The 20,538-nt window shown below is 45.8% G+C and overlaps 2 protein-coding genes across 2 annotated transcripts in view; one reads left to right on the top strand and one right to left on the bottom strand.

The window, feature by feature from the left end:
- Positions 1 to 20,538, bottom strand: part of LOC308299804 (poly [ADP-ribose] polymerase tankyrase-1-like) — a gene marked incomplete at both ends in the record, with an annotated part of 95,669 nt that overhangs the window by 58,053 nt on the left and 17,078 nt on the right. The window lies entirely within an intron of this gene.
- On the top strand, positions 793 to 3,357 carry LOC308298816 (elongation factor 2b-like; the record flags this gene model as incomplete). The annotated part of the gene is made up of 1 exon (XM_080742497.1): positions 793 to 3,357. One exon carries the CDS (start codon positions 793 to 795, stop codon positions 3,355 to 3,357), a length of 2,565 nt encoding a protein of 854 aa, XP_080598623.1.

The raw sequence follows: 20,538 nt of genomic DNA on the forward strand, positions 1-20,538 counted from the left end.
TCTGTATCTGTCTGTCTGCATCCATTTTATGCCCATATATGGAGATCTATGCAGACACAGTGCCAGTTCCGGAAAATCCTGATGTCAGACATCAGAATCTGAACCTTTCGTGCTGGTTCCAGAAAATTGTGTATCGGGTCGGGTCGAGGCCGAGCACTGCACTACCTGCAGCGGTGGGGAACGCGCGTGCCGAATTTGAAATAGGGAATGAATGCCCCACCCTTTAATGCAAACCCCATGAATGCCCCACCCTTTAATGCAAACCCCAATATACCTGTTGTCATAGGACCTGTTTTGACCATCTGTTTGTCTTTGTCCACGTATGCCCATATATGAAGATCTCTGCACACACAGTACCGGTTGCGGAAAACTCTGATGTCAGACATCAGCTCCGCATACGGGCATTCATTTTATTCCCATATATGGAGAACGCGCGTGCCGGTGGGACGAACGGTTCTACACACTCACAGAGATTTTTTGTTGACTCATGTACGTACGTGATGTCAGAGCCTTTTATGAAGTGATGTCACAATGAGTCAGCGCTTGCGCCGATTTCCTGATTCTATGGCAACTGTTTGCGTTGTAGTATGACGTCAGAAAAACCTATATAATGGCTTGCAGGTAGGAACAGATGCGACTTTAGAGTTTGGGAGGCATAGACGGAGGCGAGAGAAACAGACCGAAGGTCAACAGCGCAGACTGAACCACAGAGACGAGAAAAGACCAAGTCAAAGCTGAGCAAGACTAGTATCCTTTCTACCTCTAAGTGAATACAAAACCAAATCTGACAAGATGGTGAACTTTAGCACCGACCAGATCCGTGCAATCATGGACAAGAAGGACAACATCCGTAACATGTCTGTGATCGCGCACGTAGACCACGGAAAGACTACCTTGACCGACTCCCTGGTGTCGATGGCCGGCATCATCTCATCTGGCCGCGCCGGAGAGACGCGTTTCACCGACACGCGCAAAGACGAGCAGGAGCGCTGCATCACCATCAAGTCCACCGCCATCTCTTTGTACTACGAGCTGAGCGACAACGACCTGGAGTTCATCCGGCAGAGCAAGAACGGCAACGGTTTCCTGATCAACCTGGTCGATTCCCCCGGCCACGTCGATTTCTCCTCCGAGGTCACCGCCGCTCTCCGTGTCACTGACGGAGCCCTGGTCGTGGTGGACTGTGTGTCCGGTGTCTGCGTGCAGACCAAGACTGTGCTGCAGCAGGCCATCTTAGAGCGCATTAAGCCTGTCCTGATGTTGAACAAGATGGACCGCGCCTTGCTGGAGCTGAAGCTGGACCCCGAGGAGCTCTACCAGACATTCCAACGTATTGTTGAGAATGTCAACGTCGTCATCTCCACCTATGAAGAGGATGAGAATGGACCTATGGGTAAGATCATGGTTGACCCAGTCAACGGTACAGTTGGCTTTGGTTCTGGTCTCCATAGCTGGGCCTTCACCCTCAAACAATTTGCCGAGTTATATGTAGACAAGGGCGCCAATGCATCGATGACAGCAGCTGATCGTCGCCAGAAGGTGGAGAAGATGATGGAGAAGCTGTGGGGCGAAAGGTATTTCGACCCTACAACTGGGAAGTTCTCCAATAATGCCCGTGGAGCCGAAGGCCAGCAACTTCCCCGTACGTTTGTCCACTTCATCCTGGATCCCATCTTCAAGCTGTTTGATGCCATCATGAACTTCAAGAAGGAGGACATAGCCAAGCTGATTGAAAAACTGGACATCAAGCTGGCTAAGGAGGACAAGGAGAAGGATGGCAAGCAACTGCTGAAGGCTGTGATGCGTCGCTGGCTCCCAGCTGGGGAGGCCCTGCTTCAGATGATCACCATACACCTGCCTTCCCCTGTCACAGCCCAGAAGTACCGTTGTGAGCTTCTCTACGAAGGACCTATGGATGATGAGGCTGCTAAGGGTATCAAGGAATGCGACGCCAATGCTCCACTGATGATGTACATCTCTAAGATGGTGCCCAGCGCAAGTAAGGGTTTCTATGCTTTTGGACGTGTCTTCTCTGGCTGTGTCAAAGGGGGCATGGAGGTGCGTATTATGGGGCCAAACTTTGTTCATGGAAAGAAGGACGATCTCGTTGTAAAATCAATTCAGCGGACCATTCTGATGATGGGCCGCAACATCGAGCCCATCGATGATGTACCGTGTGGGAACCTCGTAGGTCTTGTGGGTGTGGACAAGTTCCTCGTCAAGACCGGGACCATCACCACCTTTGAGCATGCCCACAAAATGAAGATGATGAAGTTTAGCGTCAGCCCTGTGGTGAGAGTGGCTGTGGAGGCAAGGAATATGGCTGACCTGCCTAAGCTGGTGGAGGGCCTGAAGCGTCTGGCCAAGTCTGACCCAATGGTACAGATTTACACTGAAGAAAGTGGACAGCACATCATTGCTGGAGCTGGAGAGCTACATTTAGAGATCTGCCTTAAAGACCTTGAGGAGGACCATGCCTGCATTCCAATCAAGAAATCCGACCCTGTGGTGGCCTACAGAGAGACAGTCACTAAGGAATCATCAGTGATGTGCTTGGCCAAATCCCCCAACAAGCACAACCGTCTGTACATGAGGGCCTGTCCCATAGATGCCGCTCTAGCCGATGAAATTGAAAAGGGTGACATCAACGAGAGTCAGGATCTTAAGGCTCGTGCCCGTCACCTGGCTGAGACGTATAGCTGGGACGTCAACGAGGCTCGTAAGATCTGGGCCTTCGGACCCGAGACAAAAGGACCCAATCTTCTAGTGGACGTGACCAAGGGAGTGCAATACCTTAACGAGATCAAGGACAGCGTCACCAGTGGCTTCCAGTGGGCTACCAAGAAGGGTGTCCTGTGCGAGGAGAACATGCGCGCGGTTCGCTTCAACATCCACGACGTCACCCTGCATACAGACGCCATCCACCGCGGCAGCGGCCAGATCCTTGACACGGCCCGCAGAGTACTGCTCGCCTCCCAGCTCACGGCTGAACCCAGACTCATGGAGCCAGTGTTCCTGGTTGAGATCCAGTGTCCCGAGTCCGTGGTCGGAGGAATCTATGGCGTGTTGAACAGGAAGCGTGGTATGGTGATTGAGGAGTCTAGGGTCGGGGAATCCCCCGTGTTCCTCGTCAAGGCCCACCTGCCGGTAAACGAATCCTTTGGTTTCACAGCGGACCTGCGGCAGAACACTGGCGGCCAGGCTTTCCCACAGTGCTCGTTTGACCACTGGCAGGTGCTTCCCGGAGACCCCATGGACACCTCATCCAAGACGTACCAGGTCATCATCGACACGCGCAAACGCAAGGGTCTCAAAGAAGGCCTGCCTGAATTAGACAAATTCTTGGACAAGCTGTGAAAAGGCTCTCATACCCACTTCCTTCTCGAACCCTGTCTGACCCACCCCTCCTAAATTACCTCCACAACGATGGACAGTGCTAGCACTGTGTAGGGGCTATTGTGGATTTTGAGGGTACGATTATAGTGAGAGAAATAGTCACGGTTTTGAGATAAAACGATTATTACGTGGAAATGTATTTCATAATAACACAGGAGCAAAATTATGCATTGGCCAAAAATAATAATAATACAAATATAAAAAAAAACAAGAAACACAAAAGTAAAGTAAAGGCTTAAACCGGATTCTCAGTTCTACATTTCCTGTGGAACTCTGCAATGTTTTTTTTTCCCCCCATAATTATACTGAGCCACTATAAATTAAATTAATTGTGATGTTTTGAATTGTCCCTGCTTCATCTCTCTCTCAACTATGGGGTCCTTGGCCCCCATAGTTGAGAGAGAGATGAAGCAGGGACCCCCACAACCTTTTCAAAGATTCCATATAGTTTCATTGTTTGACAACACAATCTTCAGTGTATTTTGAATTCATGTCAAATTGTGTTTTCAGATATTTAACCATTTTGAACTGTCAATACTTAATAAACTTGACCTTTCACTCTGTGCTTAGTCTGATCTTTTTCCCCCCTCTACACCAAAGCTCTTTGCTGAAAATAGCTGATCTACAACTAAGCTTGCAACACCGTTGTGAGCTTGTAGGTCTACTAATTTTGGCTAAAGTTCTCAGAATATGAACGCTAGGGTTAATATAAACTAGACCAGGTCAACCTGGTTGTGCCAGACCCCCTGTCTGTCATCATCATTTATGACATCATGCCTTTTGTAGGCATGTCATCATCATGTCATCATCATATATACCCTTTATATAGAAAACCAGGACAGACAGACAGACCGACATTTGCTTATGTAGGCCTACCCATTTCATGGGTCTGGCAAAAAGAACACATTTCTTTCGGTGAAGAGAGGTGTCGTAGATGGAAAAATAACTCATCAAGTACAGTACAAATCAGGTCTGTTTTACTAAGCATAGTGAAGTGATATTGATGTAGTGATACTGATGAATTCCAAATATTATCAAATTATCTCGCGGCACCCCAGGGTGCCCCGTCACCCACTTTGAAAACCCCTGGCCTATTCACAGGCCTTTTTATTTTCAGCTCTAATGGACTCTTTAGTGGTCTCTCTGTGTTTCTCTCTCTCTCTCTCTCTCTCTCTCTCTCTCTCTCTCTCTCTCTCTCTCTCTCTCTCTCTCAGCCACAAGTCCTTTGTGTGGCTGACAGCCTATTATAATCGGCCCCCCTGGCTCATTTTCAGAGGATGAAGAATTACGACAAGAAAAGGGACAGCAGGGATCCCATACAAATCCCCTGGCTGAAGGTTGTTTAATTTTCCACTCGTTGGCTGGTAATCCTCCGCACCACCTCACCTTCTGTCTCGGTGACAGCGCGGAGACAAACCGCTGTCCCCAACCAGAGCCTCCCAGGCACAAATCAAAAACGTCACGTCACGTCATGTGACGCCTGCCACCTCAACCACATGCACCCTATAGCGTGACAGTCCCTATTCCCGGAGTGAAGCGTTCGGCGAAAAAAAATTAAAAATTAAAAAATGACGATCCGCAGGCTCACAACTGTGTGAGCTCCCACATCGGCTACTTTCACCAAATATATTTGGTGTGTAGAGCATTGGCTCTACACAGTGGAGTATGGGGACCCCCAATTAAGGCTCTTGGGGGTCCCATATGGCACATAACCGAAATGTTTTAAAACAAGACGAACCTCGGTTCGAAGTGAAGCGGTGGACAGATAAAACCTCCAATAGCACATGAAACCAAGTCATTTGATGAGACAATCAAATTGTACATGTTCCTCTCCATGCTGACTATAGCAAAGTTAATAATTATTTAGTATAAACCATGCTATTACCTATAGGGTTGAATTGTCATGTGAAGCTTCACCAATCCAATGCAATAGGTGAGACCTATGCAATAAGTGAGACCTATTGCATATTTGAAAAAGCCTATTCATTCTGGACTGATATTTTACACGTACGGGACAGGAAAAAGCTGTTCATTCTGGCCTGGAGTGACCATATATGGACATAAGGTAACGGACATTGTGTTTTTGAAAAAACCTGTTCATTCTGGACTGAAATGACCATATATGGGCGTGATACACAGAAAGCCATTCATTGGAGGTAACGGACATTCTGTTTTTGAAAAAACCTGTTCATTCTGGACTGAAATGACCATATATGGGCGTGATACACACAAAGCCATTCATTGGAAGCGGTTTCCACCGCTTCAAAAATTACTGACATATTTGACAACTTTATACTTAACACCTTCTAAGCCAAGGGGAGCCCCTTAATGTTAAAACCGTACTATATCGCACATCCCCCCAGGGACTCTCAGCCACGTCGTACATTCCCGGACTTTGTCTTTAAAACCGGAATAAAAGCTTTTGATCCGAAAATCGGCGATCGTCTAACCTTCCCTAGTCACCACTCGTGCACTGATAGCTCATGCAGACCGTGCATGAAGCAGAGGTGACGTCAGCGCCTCTCCTTCTCCAAGGCTACTCCCAGCCATCCGTTTGCTGTCTGCACACTCGAGCTCCTACAGCAGCCTTGCTTGGTGCTATGCTAGCGAAACTTTTCAGTTCTGTTCTTCAGTCACACATGGACTATTTGCGGGGACATTTACGTGAAAGGATCGCGCACGCGAAACGCACGGGGACATCGACGATCGGCCAAAACCCCCATTCTATCCCAACGGAAATCGAGAAAATCATGGTGAGTTACTGGCCTGGGGGAAAAAAAAAAAGAAAAAACAGCGGCGCTGTTCAAGATGGAGGGGCTGCGGGGTCATGTTTATAAACATAATATTATGTCTCAGATCACAATACAATAATAGAAATGTCACGGCTAATCTACCAACCACCATTCTATTTCGGACGTCAAGGTGTTAAAAAAGAACATTGATAGTGGAAATAGCCGATCTACAAGCTCACAACGCATTGTGGCTGGTGGTTAAAAACTAATGTGACAGATGCTTTGATTTGAATGGGTTAAAGACCTATATCGTCACTGTCGGGCAGAAACCTTGTATCTCCAAGTTTCAAATTTGTATGTTTTTTCACCAAGTAAAGCCCTGCTTCATCATACAAGGCTGTCTGTCGCACAACGCCTCGCGGTCGCATGTAAAAATCGGCCTGAAGGTGGCGCTAAATGGGACAGATCCATGTTGATGACATGACTGTAGACATACTGTGAACCGCTTTGCGTGATTTCAGGGCCAAATCTGTAGGAGCAGTGTCCAAAAATGTGTTTTGAAAATTGGCCTGATGGTGGCGCTATATGGGACAGATCCATGTTGATGACATGAGTCTAGACGTGTACCTATTTGTGTGATTTTAGGTCAAAATGTGTAGGAGCAGTGTCCAAAAATGTGTTTTGAATCGGTGTCATTGTGGCGCTAGAAGAGGGCCATGTGAGAAATGAGGGATGGAGGTTGTGGTTTATTGGCAGCCAAGGATTGTGTGTGCAAAGTTTGACATGGGTAGGGGCAACGGTGATGGAGATAGCCGGTGGAGGTTTTGATAGTAACTGCGACCTGACGGTCGCAATAATGTTTTATTCATGCAAAACCCACATTCTTTTCATATGTCCGTCCAAGTTTCAATGCCACGCGGTGTGGAATAGCATGTAATTAAGCAGTGAATCCCAGTATTTCTTCCGTGAGTTTTGGAATTAAACGCGATTGTTGTTTCCCCTTTAAATAGCTGCCATGGACGCTGGAGCTGCAAACCATCAATACAGCAATATCCAGTGTTCATTTTAACGCAGAGTGTAAAAAAACAGACCTGAAAGCACCCAATCTGACTGTGTGTGTGTGTGTGTGTGTGTGTGTGTGTGTGTGTGTGTGTGTGTGTGTGTGTGTGTGTGTGTGTGTGTGTGTGTGCGTGCGTGCGTGCGTGCGTGCGTGGACTTAAAGTTGGTTGTAGAGAATTGATCTCCCTGAGGCCCATTAGAAGCTAGTCTGTGAATACCAAGCAGAGAGGTAATTAATAGTAGCTAATGGACTCTCTCTTTCACTTTAGCTGTAGTCTCTCTCTCTCTCTCTCCCTCTCTCTCTCTCTCTCTCTCTCTCTCTGTTACCACCCTCTCTCTCTCTCTCTCTCTCTCTCTCTCTCTCCCTCTCTCTCTCTCTCTCTGTTACCACCCTCTCTCTCTCTCTCTCTCTCTCTCTCTCTCTCTCTCTGTTACCACTCTCTCTCTCTCTCTCTCTCTCTGTTACCACTCTCTCTCTCTCTCTCTCTCTCTCTCTCTGTTACCACTCTCTCTCTCTCTCTCTCTCTCTCTCTCTCTCTCTGTTACCACCCTCTCTCTCTCTCTCTCTCTCTCTCTCTCTCTCTCTCTCTCTCTCTCTCTCTCTCTCTCTCTCTCTCTCTCTCTCTCTCTCTCTCTCTCTCTCTCTCTCTGCAAGGTTAGGAACAGTTCTCCTGTCCTGATGCAAACTATACGGTGAAAAATATCCCCCCCCTCTCTCTCTCTCTCCGCGTCGCTAAACAAGCCTCTATAATAGTTGGCTTCCAAAGCCAAAAGCAGGCAATATGTCTGCAATACGTTGGGGTGTGTTAGTCAATGTGTCCAGGGGGTAGGCACAGATGAATGTGCATATTTTACACACACTAATATTAAAGTCATATTAACCCTTGGAACCTGGAATGCATCTGTGTCGCGTATGCTTTAGCTATTAGAAAATAGCAGATATACAAGCTCAAGCGAGCTTGTAGATCTGCTATTTTTGGAAATTTGGAGAGAGGGCGAGATCATTTAGCGACCTCCAACCGGGTTGCAACCTGGTCGGTAGTTTTCAGCGACCGGGTCGCTAAATCACCGACCTGGCCCGGTCTGTGATTTTCCGATGGTATCCCGCCCCCAAACACAACAGATCTACAAGCTCAGAACCATTATCTATTTACTAGGCAGCTATTGGTTGGGGATCCAGCCATCACTTTTAATTAAGAAAATCACTGAGAAATATAGCGTGATTCACAGCTTAATCTTTTTTTTTTTTTGTCAGGGACAAAGCACATTGATCAACATGTCAGTTTTTTAACATCAATGCAAATATGCCAGATTTAGCCATGAGCTAATTTTCATCTGTAGTCCCTGGGCAGGCTGTACAAAAGTGATGGTAAGGCTATCCTTACAAAACATACAATACATACAATACAGTACAAAACAAAACAGTACAGTACAACATTAAGGGGACATACTTATAGCAAGTTGAGTGACTCCAGTGACAGATGGAGCCGATAGTTACCCATGATTGTAAGTTTGACTTGCTCTAAGCCACCTCTTACGGCCAGAGCCGATAACAGTAACATTTTAGTAAATAGTAATAGTAAATAGTAATAGTAAATAGTAATAGTAAAATAGTAAATTGTTAAGGGGACTAATACTAGCCAATTATGAGCAACTCCAGTAACAGATGGAGCAGATAATTACTCATGATTACAAATTTGATTTGATTTAAGCCACCTCTTGAGGTTGAACTTGAAGGTCAGATAGTTGGAGGACTGTCTTACTTCAGTCGGGAGACCGTTCCATATATTGGAGGCTCTAACAGAGAGAACTGTGTTACCAAACACGCTCTGCCTGGTACCTCACAGTCCCCCCCTGGTAGTAGCCCTTGTTGTTCTGCCACCACTTTCACAACGTTTTATGAACTGTTTCAGTGGTGGAGGTGCAAGCCCATTGAGAACCTTAATTAAAGGTGTTCCAGACCGCTTCACATGGACCTGATAAGGGGGGGGGGGGGTTGCATTTTAGACTGAACTGGACATGTGCTGACCCTGAACTTGGTTCACCAGTGGTTCTCAAAGTGGGGTTCAGGAAACCCCAGGGGGTCCCCTGCAATGTAATAGTTAAAATATCATCACAATCATTATGAACCACTTTAACCCGATGTTATACTTGCAGTAGGGCAGGGTTCCCCAATAGGCGGCCCGCGGGCCGCAGGGGCCTACTGTCTGGCCCACACCAACCCCAGTAATGGTGGTAACAACACTAGTATATCGTCGTTGTTGGGTGGAAACCTTGTCCAAAACCGTTCGTTTTGTATTTATCATCTAAAAAATGTACTAAACTAGTGAAAACAGACGATCTACAAGCACACAACGCCTCGCATCGCGAGGCCTTGTGTGCTTGTAGAGCTGCATTTTTCACTAGTTTTGTTTGACGATCTTGTATGATGAAGCAGGGCTTTGCTTTACCCCAAAAAAACGTACACATTTGAAACTTGGAGATACAAGGTTTCTGCCCGACAGTATCGATATCTGATAACTGTTGCTGGAGTAGCGGAAACGCCACCGTCGCCCCCATGCAATGTTGTGGCCCTCTGCTTGGTACCCTAGACATGATTCAATGTTGTGGCCCTCTGCTTGGTACCCTAGACATGATTCAATGTTGTGGCCCTCTGCTTGGTACCCTAGACATGATTCAATGTTGTGGCCCTCTGCTTGGTACCCTAGACATGATTCAATGTTGTGGCCCTCTGCTTGGTACCCTAGACATGATTCAATGTTGTGGCCCTCTGCTTGGTACCCTAGACATGATTCAATGTTGTGGCCCTCTGCTTGGTACCCTAGACATGATTCAATGTTGTGGCCCTCTGCTTGGTACCCTAGACATGATTCAATGTTGTGGCCCTCTGCTTGGTACCCTAGACATGATTCGGACCTTGGGGAAAACGAATTGGGGAACCCTGCAGTAGGGTATTCAAAAATAGCCCTATGGAATGCATGTGTTTGTTTTGATGCTCATAATAACCTTGGGAAGTATTAACACTTGATTTTCTATTAGCACATGCAACCATATATTCCATATAGTCCAGTAATTTTAGGCCAAAATTAGGCTAAACCTAAAACAAATTGCAATAGTAGCAAACTCAACTGATTTTGTATCCTCAATATGTCCTTAGTGAGGGAAAAAAAGTCCCAAGGAATCCCATCAGGGGAAAGTTTTGAAAACGACCTACCTACCTTCACTTACTATACATTACACTATAAAGGAAAAAAATGACTCCCAAAATTCTGCTTTAAGTGGGATGTGAGGGGTCAAAATAGGGGTTTTTAATTATTCTGAATCCATTGCAAGCATTTGTTTTGCACGAAAAACATTCCTTGGGCAAGAAATGGCCCCTCAAAACGATGGTTTAGTGATTTTCACAGTCTTTTGGGGTCCGTTTTTAGCCCAAGGAATGTTTTTCATGCAAAACAAAGGCTTGCAATGGATTCAGACTAATTAAAAACCCCTAGTTTGTACCCCTCACATCCCACTTAAAGGAGATTTTTTGGGAGTAATTTTTTCCTTTATAGTGTAGTGTATAGTAAGTAAAGGTAGGTAGGTCGTTTTCAAAACTTTCCCCTGATGGGATTCCTTGGGACTTTTTTTCCCTCACTAAGGACATATTGAGGATACAAATCAGTTGAGTTTGCTACTACTGCAATTTGTTTTAGGTTTTTTCATATAACGACTGGACTAATAGGGCAGGACCAGATGGACAAATGACATCATCACCTTGAGATGGCCACTGTTTCTAAAAGAAGTCAAATATTTAGTGTTTTTAATTATATTTTTAGGGCAATTATTTTAAGGCATATAAGGCATATTAGCCAGAGAAGTGAAAAAAGCGGCACTTCAAATAAGGATCCCAGATTGATACCATTCTAATTGATTGAGAATGCTCATGCGTTTCGGCACTCAGCCTTCCCACAGAACAGATTAAATCTTGTTTATTAATAGCTGAGCACCCACTGTCCTAAACTGAAAGGGCATCCAGAGGAAGGGCAGCTGCTTTTCTTCCTTACCTGGATCCTTCTGAGTGTTTTAAAAGCAAACACACATTTTGAGCATCTTTCACTTGTATACGAGTCATATTTGACCAGGAGTAGGCATGGGACGATAAGCGATATTATCGTTTATCGTGATAAAAAAACACTCACGATAATCGTATCGTGGAGATTTAATGTATCGTGATATCTTCCTTCGTCATGCACTGGGATCAATTCATCTTTTATTTGCTGGGCTGCATATCCGGTACCATTTAAACCCTCTATTGGTAAAATGTACTTATACATACTTGATGCAGTCTTTTTTTCACTCTCTACCAAATCTCTTTGCCAAAAAATAGCCGATCTATAAGTTTGTAGATCTGCTATTTTTTGGCAAATGTTACGCCCCAGGATAATGGATGTTGGGGATATTTTGATTATCGCAATAATATCGTAAATTGCGATTTCTTGGTCACAATAATCGTGATATGACATTTTCATATCGTCCCATCCCTAACCAGTAATATCTATACTTTGTAGGGCTGTCCTCGACTCGGGATTTATGAAGTCGATTCGAGTCGCCGGGGTTAATCCGACGCGTCGACGAATCGTTTTATAGTCTACTTTGTGTTAAAAAAAAAAAAAAAAAAAAGGTGTTGCTTTAAACCATGTCAACATAATACAATAAATACATTAAGATGAATTGAATACACTGTGTTTTCGGTGATATCGGTGAGCGAGCACAAATGTTATCTGCATAGCAGTGTACAACCATAGAGTACAAATAAAACATCTCCGCTGTTTCAACTCTGCCCCGTCTCTCGACAGCGTGCAGTATAGATGAGACATTCGCGAACGATTCCACTCTCTTGAACGGCTCTTTTAAATGAACGATGGGATCCAGTCCGCAGTCGTGGGACACAGAGCACTGACAGAGTAATGAGTCAGTGTCGAGAACGGATTCATTTCAGAAACGGATCATAAACAGGCGGAGGCACAGCTCCCGCTAGAGCCAGCAGTGTGGACACGTCATGGACGCAAACACAGCGAAACACAATCATTATCATGGATTACAACACTGGAACAATTCAGAAGCACTTTAATTAGAAAATGTAACTTCGTGGACGTGCGTTTGTGCTGTGGCAGGTTATTTAATATGGGATTTTGACAGCGTGCTTCCCTCCTCTTAACGGAACACCTTCCCGGCTCCGAATGTTTTAACGAAGCGGCGGTTCTGAACCGTTCTGGCCGCTCCGTCTCACTTTCACCCCTACGCTGGTGCGAGACAATAAATAACTGTTCGCCAATTGCTACTTCTCATAGGAAGTACATGACACCAGTCCAGCAGTGCACCGCAGTAGTAGGCTAACTGGTGATACCAGTAAGACTCCCTAATCCCACAAATAGGGCAAAAATGTGTTTTTCCAAAATCTTCCTGATCCATGTTGATGACATGAGTGTAGACATGCTGTGTAGTGATTTTCGTGATTTTAGGGCAAAATCTGTAGGAGCAGTGTCCAAAATGTGTTTTTAAAAATCGGCCTGAAGGTGGCGTTATATGGGACAGATTCATGGTGATGGGATGAGTGTAGACATACTGTGTAGCGATTTGCGTGATTTTAGGGCAAAAACTGTAGGAGCAGTGTCCAAAAATGTGTTTTAAAAATCGGCCTCATGGTGGCGCTAGAACAGGGCCATGTGAGAAATGAGGGGTGGGGTGTCCGCGTTGCCTTGGCGGACGAATAGGTACCGGCCCCGGCTCTCCCGGACCCTCCTAGCCCGAGTTACGGCATTTTATGTGAGCTGCAGTGGAGGGGGTCCTCCACTGGGGGCGCCACCACTTTTGCATCCGTTCTGGAGCACCAGGAGTCGGTGGTCCCCGGGAATTCCCTGTGAGCAGCCCCGTTGGGGTGGTCATTTGGTCATTTTTGCACATTTGGTCATTTTTTACATCTGGGGGCCAGGTCCCTGGAGCTCCGGGGGTCCTTGGAGGTTGTAGTTTGGCAGCCAAGGAGCGTGTGTGCAAAATTTGGCATGGATCGGGGCAACGGTTGCGGAGATATGAGCAGGGCAATAGTGTGACGTGTGAGGTGTGACAGACAGACGGACAGACAGACAGACTGACTGACTGACAGTTTGTGCCGGTTTTGATAGTAAGTGCGACCTACGGTCGCAATAAAAATATATATATTTTCGTCCGACTCAAACAATTGGCGTCGATTCCCGGGGCTTAAAACGACGCGTCGATTCGTCGATTTTTAGAGGACAGGCCTAAAGTACTGGGGTTGAAGTGTCCAACGCTGTGAGAAATATGGTATAGAAATGAAAGCGTTGTCAAGGGCAGAGGTAACAGAGTGATTACCCATTTAGGCCTAGAATTATTGAATGCTTTAACCAGTGAAAAATAGCAGATCTACAAGCTCGCAGCGCGGCACTCGTCATGAAAATGTGTGCAAATCTTTGAATATATGTATTTTCAAAGCGAACGTTTGTAACTCAAATTTTGCTTCTGGGTGGTCCCTGGAACTAAATATTTTGAGATGGGTGTCCGTGGCCAAATAATAAATATTATTTTGGGGGTCCTTCACATGAAAAGGTTTAATTGAGAACCACTGACATAGTAGTCTCTCAAGAACAGACCAACTGAGCTCCAGTTAAGTGAAAAGGACCTTTTCTTTGAAGATGGCTGGCCAGATTGCTGACAATAGAAACATAGCTTTTTCAAAAAAATCTTAGAAGGATTCAAAAGACACTTTTTTCAAAAATAGCAGATCTACAAGCTCGCAGATCTACAAGCTGTGAGCTTGTATATCTGCTATTTTTCAATAGTTAAAGCATAAAATAATAATACACTATAATGTGTACCCGTTCTAAATGGGTTAACACCAGACATTCACCCCTCCTGAGAGGGGAGGAATACCGGCCATCAATCACACATCATGACAAGGAACGTGAGACGGATGGAGGCTGATCTGCGTTCACATTATCGTCACTGTCGGGCAGAAACCTTGTATCTCCAAGTTTCAAAATAGTGTGTTCTTTCGTGAATTAAAGCCCTAGTTCATCATACAAGAGTGTTGCACAAAAGTGGTGAAGATAGCCGATCTACAAGCGCACAACTCATTGTGCGCTTGTAGATCGGCTATTTTCACTACTTTAATATTAGATATTTATATTAGATATTGTGATGTACTAGAGGTTCGCGGCCCTTCGGGCCGCTCACATCTAGAGTCCACGCCCGCTTTAAAAAAAAAAAAAAAAAAAAAAAAAAAAAAATTGAAAAAAAAAAAAAAAAAAAAATTGAAAAAAAAAAAAAAAGTTTTTTGAATAAAAAAAAGTTTTGGCCTAATTGTGTTATTATTGTTACTGTAATAGGCCTGCCAATGTTTTATTTTCATTATTTCAATGTTTTCATTTTAGCAACACACACACACACACACACACACACACACACACACACACACACACACACACACACACACAGACAGACAGACACACAGACAGACAGACAGTATCTTGCTGTGAACTCTAGATGTGAGTGGCCCGAAGGGCCGCGAACTTCTTGTAAGATACAGGCTCTCGGCTAGCTAGCTACAGGCTCTCGGCTAGCTAGCCCAGTAACAGTGGATTCTAGTTTGTTAATTCCAGAAGAAAAGCTTGGTTGCTGGTTGGCTATTTCATCTTCCCCCCTGGACCCCCTGGACCCAGGGTATGGTATATAGCTGCATACCCCTGCCATACCCAAGTGACGCCCCTGATCCTAGCGATTGAGACTCTCTCTCTCTCTCTCTCTCTCTCTCTCTCTCTCTCTCCCCCTGTGCAGCGCCCCCCCCCCCCCCCCTTCCCTCTTGTAACCGGAGACTCTCTCTCTCTCTCTCTCTCTCTCTCTCTCTCTCTCTTGCTCTCTAGCGAATGAGCGGACGGCATAGGGTTGTGGGCGGTATTCCTTACGCTCTGCTCCCTACCGTTGAGTCGAAGTAGAGTTGGAGTGGATGTCAGAGTGGGCGTGGACGTTTTTGGAAGTGGGATGCGGCAATAAGCCCATTGTAAATATAAGATGGTATGGTATGGTATGGTATGGGTTTATTGCTTAGTCCCCGAAGGGAAACATGTTTTGCCACCAGAGCGAATACAAATACACAAAATCAATGACAACATATAACAAACATACAAATACACAACAAGTTAAGTAACAATAACAGACTTTACAAATGACATGACACCCTCCCAAAAAAAAGCTAGCAGTGTACGTTAACGGGAATCTAACAGCAGCAGGAACAAAGGATTTCTTCATTCGCTCAGTAGATATTATAGGCATCAAGAACCTGTTGCTAAACTTGCTACGCAGATCCTTAAATACCTTATAGAGAGGATGGCCTTCGAAGGAAAGAATAGTGTTCAATTTGTCAAGTGAAGCATGACCAATCCTGTCTGATTGGACATTATATCGTCCAATCGGGAAAGGGACAGAAAAGGTCCATTGAACATAATGGACTTTTGGGTTTTGGGATTACAGAAAAGTTAAATGAAAACTTTAGGTGACAGAAAAAAAAGGTGACATAAAAGTTCCTGGACCTAGAACAATAGTCTGGTTGCCCATAGCAACCACAGTGATTAATGTATTCATTGTTTGGCATTTAGGTCTATGCTTAGGCGGTGAGCCAGAACTCATATCCATGACAGTAACAACTCCCAGCGTTCCCTCTGGCTGTTCAGTCATGCTGCATGACAAGGTGTGACACAAGTAGATTCGACAGAGCAAAGGTGTTGCTGAAAGTATACATTTGCCTCAGTTTGTTTCCCCACAAAAACATTACAAGTATGACTAACTGGAGGGCAGTCTGCTGCGCAGATGGGCGCAGATGGGCGTGGCGTGAGGTCTTCGAATGGGCGTGGCGTGATGGGCGTAGCGTGAGGTCTTCGAATGGGCGTGAGAAAAGCTACCAAGGCGTTCCACTCGCAGTTTCTACCGTAATTACACTACTTGAAGCGCAGCGAATTTTAGACGGGGGTCGGGGGGCTCATTTTACCGAACGTTCAGCCGCGGCGGTTCATGTTACTGCGGTCGACTGTGGGGCCGCCTCGATCGGCCTCGGACCGACGAGTGGCACGCTTGCCGTGGACCACCTCCAGGGACCCCTGGCTATATAACATAACAGGGGGACATGCGGATATATAGAGAGAGAACCATGCAGGGGCACGGGCGGCCGCCGATCCACTCCTATCCGAAGTGGGCTGCAGTGGCGGGGTCCTCCGCAGCGGCGCGATCCGGAATGATGGTCCCCGGGCGCCGTGCGTGAGCCACCCCGTTAGAAGGGTCATTTTCTCGGCTACACAGGGTGTAGCGCGGCGCCGCCAGGGCGTCCCCGGAGCTCCGCGATACCTCCAGGGGTCCCCGGAGGGCGGAGGTGGTCGGCGATACGAGCCACAAGTCGGATAGGAGTGGAACGGCTGCCGCCCCGTGCCCCTGGTTCTCTCTCTCTCTATATATATATCCCCATATCCCCTGTTATATCGCCTGGGCATGGGTAACTGGAGGCGGTCCGCGGCCGAGACCCCAAACCCAAAGTTGGATGCGAGTGGAGCGGCGAGCCGCTGGTTCTCTCTTTATTATATCCCAGGCCCAGCATTATCGTAGACCTTTTCCCACGCCCGTTCAAAGAACAAGTAACTCCCATTCGAAGAACTTTCCCCATGCCCCGCAAATCTGCGCGGCAGCACAGAAACCGCCGCCATCTTTGCCTCCAGTTACCCCTGTCTCAAACATTATGGGGCCCTTAGAGAAAACACACACACACGTCGAAAGTCCACGTTGAGTGCCACAACCCCGTTAAGACGTCCACAGACGTCTTATCTGTTACCATGGTTACCAGGTAAACAGGTGCTGCGGCGGCCGCTGGCGAGCGAAAAAAACGACATATGCCATGATGCACGGCTTTCACTTCGTCTTTCACAGCTGCAACAAAGATCTGCCTTTTTCTGGGTACTTTCTTCCCACATCGCTCGACCCATTTTCTGTGGATTCTAGCTGGCTGATTTGTTCTTCTTCGCGTGAAAGAAGGGGCGGCCCTGAACGGGGGCGGCCGGCCGCGCGCAATGCACAGAGCAAAAATCAGGTAAATAACATCGATTTAACCCATTTTGTGCCATTAAACCTCCGGGCTGAAGGGGGCGCCGGTGCTGTGATTCCCATAGACGGACGCTCTTATTTATAAGAGCTGTGACGAAAGTCTGTGACGAAAATCCGGTTTTACTTTTTCCGGACTCAACCCAGATGTAGTTTAGAGAGTCACCGTAATAGCCACGGGGAGCAAATAGTAGGGGTGTAACGATACATTTTATTAGCGATTCGATACATATCACGATACATGGTTGACAATACGATACATGGATGATATTGGTTAATTCATGGCGATACGATACGATTCGATTCAATGATTTAAAATCGATATAGTAACTATTTAGCAAAGAAATTAAATATGTGTGAAAGGTGTGGATAGTGCAGGTTTTTAAGGGAAACATGTACTATTATGGTTATAAATAAGTAAACACAGTGATTATCCGCCAAATACATGGTCATTGTATATTGACAAACCTGCACCTTGAGATTACACACATTTATCGATAGACCAGAGTAGCTATATGGAAAGGAAAAGTAATTAAACCACTCCTTTTAATGTTTTCTTCTTAAAAATGCTAAATACAATGCACAAGTAGGTAGAATCGATACAATCGATTCTTTGCACTGCCGATTCGATTCGATACAAAATAAAACGATTCGATTCGATTTTAGCTGTTTTCATTAAGATATACTTCGATTTTTTAAGTTAAAAACGATATTTCGATACAGTTACTATATCGTTACACCCCTAGCAAATAGCCAACATTGGAGAGCGATTTTGCCGTGAAAAATGCCAGCCTTGGGATGAATATGTATTTTTTTGAGAAAATGGAGACTCTTTGTTGCAAGATCAATGGGTTTCTAAGGAGGATAGGTAAACAAACCGCGGCCATTACTTTTCACGAGCGGGCAGCGCAGACGCTACAGTAAGTCAAATCAAGTTTACTGTATTTACATTATGTAACCCAGTGATTTTCGGAATAGGCAAGGCTTAATGACCCTAATTAATCCCGGTGATCTTCGGGAATAGGCACTAGATGAGTTAATAGATGGCATTTAAAGTGTTAAAAAAATAAAGAAAGAAACTATTCTGAACCACATCTAGATGCTCACAACGCGTTGCATCACGATGCCTTGTGAGCTCGGCTACTTGCCCACCCCCGGCACATCCAACCAACCCTGGGTATCGCTGGAAAATTAGTAAAAGTACCGACTAGCACACGGAACAAACTGTGGAGGCTAGGGTTGGAGGCGGTAACCGCCGTACCGCCGTACCGCGGTATACCGAGGTCTACCGCGGTGTCATTGTGCTTACCGCGGTAAAAAGACAAAAAAAAAGGTCTATTTTTTATTGGAAAACAAGCGAGTTTTAAAACGGGGGAGAAGCGAGGACCGCATGCGCTCCATGCCGCTCTGCTCTGGGCCGTGTACCACACGTTGGAAGCCACATACGTCACTCAGACACAGACCTGCACACGCGTGATTCCTAAACCCACCAGGCTTGAGTTAAGACCCGCCTCGTGGAAACGCGAGGACTTCCAGGAGTGAGGCGGGTCTTAACTCAATCCTGGTGGGTTTAGGAATCACGCCCTGCACACACAGTGCACGGAGCAGGGTACGGAGCACAACTCTATGACGGAGCAGCATACACTGTCTCTGTAATCCACTCGACACAAGGATGTTAATACATACCTTGTGTTGTGGCATATCTTTTTTTATTCATACGGATTACTGGCGGAGCGCGGGCCGCGCGGAGTAAAACCGAAAATGAAACTATTTTACTTTCTCCACCGCGTCGCGCATTGTGCCCCGTACGTCGGCGATTTTATAACCTTTTCTGTCAAGTCTTGTAACTAAAACCTGTATATAGCAGCACTAAATCACTGCGATTTGAGAGTTGAGACGTGACGTGAGTTTACAGAATCACTGTACACGATCTGACTACCCTTCCTCTTCTGGTTTGTTCACACAGCTGTTTGTGTCTGAAAAGCCCAAGTAGCTAGCCTACGTTACTATGGTAACCCGACAGTGCAGATCTAAAAGCTCAGAACGCGTCGCGGATGCGATGTGTTGTGAGCTTGTAGATCTGCTCCTTTGAAAGCCAGACCCCCCTCGCTGTGCTGTACAGAGAAGTATAACTCGGGCAGTCAGGCTGTGTCTCCTCTCCACTGTGGAGAGGCGACTTTTGGGAAGATGATTGCAATATTTTGGCTTATCGCCGAACCTTAATTAATAGATACGGGGGTGCGGTAATTACCGCAGTACCGGCGGTAAATGGGAAGACGGTAATCGCGGTAACAAAATGTCCATACCGCCCCAGGCCTAGTGGAGGCCATATTATTTATATGCACTGGTGCACTCTGGTCTATCTACACTTGACACTGAGGCTGTCTCAACAGCACTCCACCCCGGTTGGCTTGCATACCCATGGGGAAAGAAATGTTGATTTTGACCTTCAGACCACCGCTTCTGAGAGAAAAGCTGGGATTCAACAGCTCCTGGGTGCTGTGCATTATTCCATTTAGGCCTGAACGGTCTAACTATTACAAAAATAGCAGATATACAAGCTCACAGCGCGGCACCGAGTGCCGCGCTGCGAGCTTGTAGATCTGCTATTTTTGAAAAAAAATCGTGAACATTTTGTGCAAGTCTTTGAATATTTTTTGACCCCATTCTATAAATGTCTTCTAATTTTCATGTCAAGGACCCCCAAAACTACATGCATTTGGCCCGCGGACGCCCATCTCAAAATATGTTATTTCAGAGACCCCCAGAAGCAAAGTTTGAGTTCCAAATGTTCGCTTTAAAAAAAAAAAAAAACAATTTTGCACAAAATAATTAAATAAAAATAGCATAGCGGATCTACAAGCGATCTGCTATATTTCAATAGCTAAAGCATTAAATAATTCTATGCCTAAATGGGTTATGCAACACCCCACTCCCCAGGTGCTACCAAGGGCAGACAGAGGACCTTTTAACACCTTGAAACCCTATAGACTTTGTTGACCAAGGTCCCCCAGGGATCTGTACTGGGTCTCCCCCAGAATGTTCGCCTATAGTATATGCACTAAGAATGTTTGGTCAAAAAAATCACGTTCATTATAAACTAGTAACTCAAAGTTACATGCTTTGGAAATTGAAATGTATTCAAGTTGCACTACTAGTTATCACTGGGGAAAGTAATATGTTACAGGTAGGCAGTAACTAGTTACCGCCCAAC

This window comes from Nannobrachium achirus, assembly GCF_963921795.1.
Source record: "Nannobrachium achirus genome assembly, chromosome: 15".
In the NCBI taxonomy this organism is placed as follows: Eukaryota; Metazoa; Chordata; class Actinopteri; order Myctophiformes; family Myctophidae; genus Nannobrachium; species Nannobrachium achirus.